The 7396-nt window shown below is 33.5% G+C and overlaps 1 protein-coding gene across 1 annotated transcript; it reads left to right on the forward strand.

Moving 5' to 3' along the window:
* Nucleotides 1-682: 682 nt before the first annotated feature.
* On the forward strand, nt 683-4177 carry LOC124830433 (putative mitochondrial adenine nucleotide transporter BTL3). The gene is made up of 4 exons (XM_047304134.2): nt 683-1165; nt 1285-1588; nt 2538-3005; nt 3663-4177. Exons 1-4 carry the CDS (start codon nt 756-758, stop codon nt 3729-3731), a joined length of 1251 nt encoding a protein of 416 aa, XP_047160090.1. The 5' UTR covers nt 683-755; the 3' UTR covers nt 3732-4177.
* The last annotated feature ends 3219 nt before the right edge of the window (nt 4178-7396 follow it).

Genomic DNA, 7396 nt, shown 5'->3' on the forward strand with positions numbered 1-7396 from the left:
TTTTTTTTTCAATCCTATAATAAATAATAAATTTTTGTTATTTGAAATTTAAATAAAGTTTAATTTAAATATACTGTAAAATAATATTAAAGTCCAAATAATATTAAAGTTCAAATACGATATAAAATCATAAAATAAAATATAATCTAAGTGTATTTAAATATAAGAGAATATTTAAATTTTTTATTTTTTAATATAATTTAGTATTTACAATTTATAAGCGAGTTGATGAATTAATTCCATTGATTATAAATTTAATTCATATAAGTCATATTCATGATAAATCAGATTTATTTTATAAGTCAGATTCATAATAAATCACATTTATTTTTTACCTGTATCAAAATTTTCAATTTTTTTAACTTAACATTGTCAGAATCTATTATGAACCCGTCAACTGGCAGATTTTAACTCATTTTGGCACATCTGTATAAAACAATAATTACAAGAGAGGTAGTGTTATCATGTAATAAATATTTTTAATTAATTGATATAAAAATATCTTCGATGAAAACACATAGACAAGAGAAAAAAGTGGAGAGATAGGATAATGTTACAATGGGAGAGGTAAGTGTTATATGGTAATAGTATTTGAAAAGGAAAAAAAAAAAAGTAGGTAAAATAATAGTTATTTGTTTTGGTGACTGAACTGAGAAATAATTCACTCTATCTCTCTTTGTGTGTGACTAATTTGAGATCTCTCATAAATAAGCAAATCCTGATGTAAGAAAGGGCATACACCCTTCTTTCTGAGAATGACAATGCAGGCAGGGGACCTCTGCCAGCAACAAAATACACATTCTCCCCTCACTTTCTTCTCTTCAATTTCGGATTTTGCTTCCTTCACCGGAGGCTTGTTTCTCGACCACAAAGTTCCCGATTCCTTTCTTCGTTCCGTTTCCTTCAAGATTCACGCCGCCGCTTCTTCCCAATCCAACACTCACCGCCAACGGAGGAGGGTTCCGGTCGGCTGTTTTTTGTCAGTGAGCTTGCCCACTGCAAAGCTCGTCACCGAACCCAATTTGCCAAATGGCGAACACGTGTCCAACCAGGACACCACCTCCAACGGCGTCGTTCAGCAAAGAAAGGTTAAGGTGCGAGGAGGCAATGCCGTCAACACCACCAAGCATCTCTGGGCTGGTGCTATTGCTGCTATGGTGTCTAGGTATATTTAATTTCACCGATTCACGTTATTTTCCATTTGAAAAGAAAAATATTTTTTTTCTTGCATAATAATTAATATTCGTGTGACATTTATCTTTTCTTTTTGTTTTGTCTTATAAGAACTTGTGTTGCTCCACTTGAAAGACTGAAGTTGGAATACATAGTCCGTGGTGAGAAGAGGAATATATTCGAGCTTATTAGCAAAATTGCTGCTTCTCAAGGGTTGAGAGGCTTTTGGAAAGGGAACCTTGTAAATATTCTGCGAACAGCTCCATTCAAAGCGGTTAATTTCTGTGCCTACGATACTTATAGAAAGCAGTTGCTGAGGTTTTCTGGGAATGAGGAAACTACTAATTTTGAGAGGTTTATTGCTGGTGCTGCTGCTGGGATTACTGCTACCATTATTTGCCTTCCACTTGACACGGTATGTAGCATTTTGAATTATGATTTCCTAGTTCGTTTTCTCTGTTGAACCCAACTGAATAAAATTGCATAAATGTGAAAAGTAAAGCACATACAGCTACAAAATTATGCATTAATAATGATTGAGAGGTCTTCGAATTATTAGTTTTGTATGTGCTCAACCTCTATCAGTAAGTTTCAACAACTACAATTAATATTGTGGTGTTTACCTGTTTATCTTTTCCAATTTTAGTACTGAATAGAAACCTTCCTGTTATCTTATTTAACAAGTGTCCGTCTTCAGCCAAACATTTTAAGCTCTTAACTTTCCTTTTTCAGTTTATTTGGTTAAGGAAACATTTGGACTGGATTTGGCATCATTTATATGGAAGGAAAAAAAAAATTCTGTTAGTAATTTATGGCTATGCTGCTGTAAACGTTGATCCCCAGCTCCCCCACCATCGGTCAATCTTAGTCATTCAGTAAAGCCTCTTTTTTTCTTTTCTTCCTGTCTAGCTAGCTGTGTGCCGGACTCTTTTTCTGTTATGTGTGAAGTTATATTAAAAGTAGGAGTTTAACCAGCATAAGGAGTTTTCTTTTCCACACGGATCCTATCCAATTAGCTCCCAAGTCATAGCAGGGACATATAATTTTGGTATAATTTAAATGGTGATAGATAGAACGATGGGTACTATCGCAAATACAACGTCATATTAGAAGCTGAAATTAATCTCATGTCTTCTTCCAAGTAATTTTATAATGGCCCATGTTCTATTTCTAACTAGAACTTTTAGGAAATGGTACAACATGTGGTAAATTAGTCTGTATGTATTTGGCAATCAGTAAGAATGAGTACCTGAACCGTATATTAAAGATAATAAGGTTTTGTAGTTAATGAAAACTAAAGCATTACCATTAAGCTAATTTTCTGTGTATTCACTTCGAAATAAATACTACGGGGCTTTTTACAGATCCGAACCAAGTTGGTGGCACCTGGTGGAGAAGCTTTGGGTGGTGTAATTGGTGCTTTCCAATACATGATTCGAACCGAAGGATTCTTTTCTCTTTACAAGGGTTTAGTACCATCAATTATAAGTATGGCTCCTTCTGGTGCAGTTTTTTATGGTGTATATGATATACTCAAATCAGCTTATCTGCATTCACCGGAAGGAAAGAAGAGAATTCAGAATATGCATAAAGAGGGTCAGGAATTGAGTGCATTTGATCAGCTTGAGTTGGGTCCAGTAAGAACATTGTTGAATGGGGCTATTGCTGGTGCATGTGCAGAAGCTGCTACGTACCCATTTGAAGTGGTGAGGAGGCGACTTCAATTGCAAGTTCAGGCTACTAAATTAAGTTCTTTTGCAACGCTTGTCAAAATAGTTGAACAGGGAGGCATTCCAGCTCTCTATGCAGGACTTGTTCCAAGCTTATTGCAGGTATTAAATTCACAACCTCTTGGCATGCACTAATTTGTATTTTACTGGACTTAGTGGATTTCTCTCCGTAGGAATCAGGAGAATTGTCATCTGGCTGGCGGTCAATCCATTCATTTTAATGATTCACCAAATTAGAACTGCTCTAGGTTTCTAATGTACAGAAGATTGATCTAAATTACGGGACATAGAGGGTGCTGTTTCTGTTTGCTCACATAATCTAAATTTTATTTTTCATATCACAACTGCTTGTATGTCATCCTTCTCTAGTTCTTTGAACAAAGTAATGTCTTATTTGTAAAATGTTTTGACCATTTGTCTTTGCCCCTGTAACAATCCACAGTGTTCGTTTTATATACCAAAAAAACAAACGATTTTATCTGTTTATTGTGCAGGTTTAGATTAGGAACCATAATGAAAGCTGACCAAGATAGAAGAGATCGTAACAGAAAAATCTATGTTGCTTTAAGATTTTTTCCTTTATTAAATTTGGATAATTAATAGATGTTTGTTTTAATTATTTTCATATAGTTAATAAATTAACGACCCTTGTTCCATTTTTTCCATTTTTTCCCTTTTTATTCCCGTACTGCTTAAGGTTGTTTTCAATGGATCATATGATTTTGAATAAATTTCATTTTTTTAATTTTCTCTTATCAGGTACTTCCTTCAGCTTCAATAAGTTTCTTTGTCTATGAGTTCATGAAGATTGTTCTGAAAGTGGAGTAGACTACGAATAGACTCAGGTATATAAAATGATAAGAAGCTGTAGCATGATCACGGGCGAGCAGCTAAAATAGTTACAGAATGGTAACGATAAATTTCAATTGGCAATCGAATTTGATGTCTGCTTTTGCGGGTGAAAGCAAAGTTCAGGTCTACCATCCCGTAGGACCGATCACTGTACCCTTGCCACGTGTATTACCAATAGAATTTTTGGATTGACTCTTCAGTCAACATACCCAGGCTACAGCTCTACAAAGTGGAAATATATCTATCTAGTCACTCCCAGATATTGACTCGTATTCTCATTAGGTATACACAATTTTGTTAGCTTTTTTCAATCAGGAACAAATTCTTTATCCTTATCAGGGGGTGCACAAGAAAAGTCCATTTACTTTGGGTTGTAAACTGAAACTTTGCTTATCAATTATTCTTGTGCTTTGCTTGCATTACACCTTACTATATCATCAACATGTGAGCGCACGTGATTTTGGGTTTTTGATCAAATAGAAATATTGTTCGGTTAATTTAGGAAAAAAGAAATCTCTTACTTCTTTGCGCGGACCATTGTGAAACTTCTTCACATGTGAGATTGATTGCAGGGTATATGATCCTATCAAAAAAGCTCAAGAATGCTGATGTGGTGGTTTTTAGCCAGTTAGCGGCCATCAAAATGCACTGCAATGTACAAGAGAGGAGGTGCTTAGAATTTAGATATTTGTCTTTCTTTGTTTAGGTTTTTATGCCCCCACCACCTGCTTCTTAACTTTGAGGACAAAAGTTCCCTGGGTTAGTACACGAAGTAAGATCGGTAGGATTGTGAAATATGAAGAAGGTAACATTCCGTAATGGCGCCTGAAGAATTTGGAAACGACTGGGTTACAAGGCGGTTTAAAGTTGAGTAGCTTTGATATTCTTTAAAGAGGAGCACCTAACAAACATATTCTTGAACTCCAATTATTACACCCTTCGAGTGGATGATCTATGGCTTCGCAATCATAGAAGCTTTTTAGAGGCACATCATAGATATGATTCATTTTTAGTTTATCAAAGATGGGCTAAAGAGCTTTTTAGAGAGTGTACACTCTTTGGGATCGGATTTGGATGCAATTCTTTGAACGATCATTAAGTATTCTCGTAATCCTCTGTTTTCATAGTCTTGTTGTACTCTCCACTCGAGATTTGAGAGTTGTCTACTCTACCAGAGATCAGATTTGGACCTAACTTTTAGAACAATATGGTTGTGGCTTTATTACACTTTGTGCACGAGACTTGTACCATCGTGGAGATCAGACCTAGATTTAACCATTAGAGTGATTCCTTGATAGCCTGATCAAACTCTACGCTCGAGGGTTGTATACCCTTTTGAGTATGAGACAGATCTGACTCTGGAGTTATCCTTTAGTAGTCTCATTGTGCTTGAGAGTTGTGTACCTTGTTGGGATTGGACCTGGGTCCAATCTCTTGAGCAATCATTCAGTGGCCTTGGGGCTATTTACTCTCTGGAGGATCGGACTTAGGTTAGACCTATTAAACCAACACTTTCAAGATTTGGTAGAGAGTTCGATCCAGTTAACTTTAATTTGTCCAATTTAGCATAGACACAAACTCCTAACCCAGGGATAAGAGTTGTTATTCCTGAGATCTCTGAAAACTCACATTATCCTAGAGACATGAGGTGCACGAAACCAATCCCAAAAGATTGAGGTAACGCAACATGCCTTGATTCAGGATGCTTAGGATCATCAACAACCCCCACGGGTACATAAATTGGAATTAAGGAGTTAAGTGTAGGTAGAGTTTTCTCGTATTCTCACCGGAAAATAATACACTTTGAATGCTCTCGTATGGATCATATCTTGGGCAAGCCTGTACTAGGAATATAGGGTTTTAGCTTTACCACTTGTTTAACTCGTTTATATATATATATATATATATATATATATATATATATATATATATATATATATATATATATATATATATATATATAATATATATTATATAATTTCAGTTATATCTCTAAATAACATGGGATTTTCAACACATTTTCTTGCTACCAAAGACATCAAACGTTTGAAGATATTGAGTGAGAATAAATGAGGATTCGGTAACACAGTAAGTCTAACTAGTCATATTAAAATAGGCCATTGATATGATCTGATGATGTCATCTTAAATTAGTAAAAATTAAGTTTAACTTAATATCATAAAATCAGTTTTGTAAAATGAGGTATGGATCTCCTTATATTATTATTATAATACGACCATATTTCTATATGATTTATCTTCACCATTTGGTGAGTTAAAAACAAACAATTTAACTCAATTCACTACAAGTTGTATTAAGTAAGGTTGGTTCTAGAGTTGGTTCACATATCTTAAAAAATATAAAAGTGCAAAAAAGAAGAAGAAAACTTAACTAATTCAGTAACACAATGATTTGTAATAAAAAAAATCAAACAGGAATAAAATAGTAAAAGTATCATGGAGAACTAATATAGAAAGGAGAAAAAATACATAGGCTTGTCTGAGATTTATGACCTACTTCAATTTAAAGATAAGTGGATTGAGTTAAATCAATTCAAAAACAAAAACAAGTCTATAATTTTATAAAAAATTGGTTAGGAGCCTATTCTAGCACTTTGGTATAGGTTTTGTATGATTAAAGGTAAGATTATGAATTTATTAGAATTATTTTACAATACCGTATGCAATATTAATAATAATATTATTATTGTTATTTTAATAAAGTATTCTTAGTTATCATATAACTTTCTTGGTTAATAAATAGTATGGGGAATACTAAGCTCGTTGGACTTTATTTTATAAAGAACATTTTAGATTTTTTGTGATGAATAAAAAGTAATAATAAAACGAAAAATATACATATAGAAATATGCCACTCTCATATTAAGGGTAATGTCCCTATACCAATTGGTGTGTAGTTGCTGAGATGCTAATGAAGATCTAACAAGTTAGAAAAGACATTGTAGAGATGAAGAATGTATGGTAAGAATGCTGAATGCTACAAAGATTATAATCTATGGCGAGCTTTCTTAATAAGAAGGCTGAATGGGACAAAGGCTATGTGTTCAGCCAAAATAGTGGTGTTCTTAGTGAAGGAGCGAGCTGTGTGGGATGTTTTTGGAACAATGTACCAAGCATTGCAGATTCCACTATACAGAATTCAGAAGATCGTAGTAATATATTTGAATCTTGTGATGCAACTAATGAACGTATTATGGGCTGATTAAGGAAGGATTGATGGATACCAGCTTCTTTATGCATTAGTTTTCTCAGTTAAATTCATTCATGCTTTTATGTTTTCTTAATATATTTTTGTTTCTACTGGATGCAGGGTGTGTGAGACTTCATTTTCAAATGTAAATCTTGACAAAAAGAAGGATTTAAATATATATATATATATTGTAATTTTTACATTTTATTTTACAATTTATATATTCTTAATATCTAGAGAAAGAGAATGAATTTTAATTTATATACTATTCTTATTTTTACAAATATTACTAATTATTTTCAAATGGTTGATGAGTACATATAAGATGATTTACATACATAGTAGGGGCATATGTGGAATGTGATCATTGATTAGTCATTTTAGAATAATTGGTGTGTTTGAGAACGACACAAAAATAAAGGTCGAAATAT

The sequence above is a fragment of the Vigna umbellata genome, chromosome 2 (assembly GCF_029865625.1).
Source record: "Vigna umbellata cultivar VRB3 chromosome 2, Vumbellata_1.0, whole genome shotgun sequence".
NCBI lineage: Eukaryota > Viridiplantae > Streptophyta > Magnoliopsida > Fabales > Fabaceae > Vigna > Vigna umbellata.

What these genes read in the sequence shown, in the direction of transcription:
- LOC124830433 (XM_047304134.2), top strand. Translation starts at nt 756, where the DNA reads ATGACAATGCAGGCAGGGGACCTCTGCCAGCAACAAAATACACATTCT. An exon ending in ATTGCTGCTATGGTGTCTAG is followed by an intron (nt 1,166 to 1,284) that starts GTATATTTAATT and finishes TTGTCTTATAAG; the next exon opens with AACTTGTGTTGCTCCACTTG. An exon ending in TTTGCCTTCCACTTGACACG is followed by an intron (nt 1,589 to 2,537) that starts GTATGTAGCATT and finishes GGCTTTTTACAG; the next exon opens with ATCCGAACCAAGTTGGTGGC.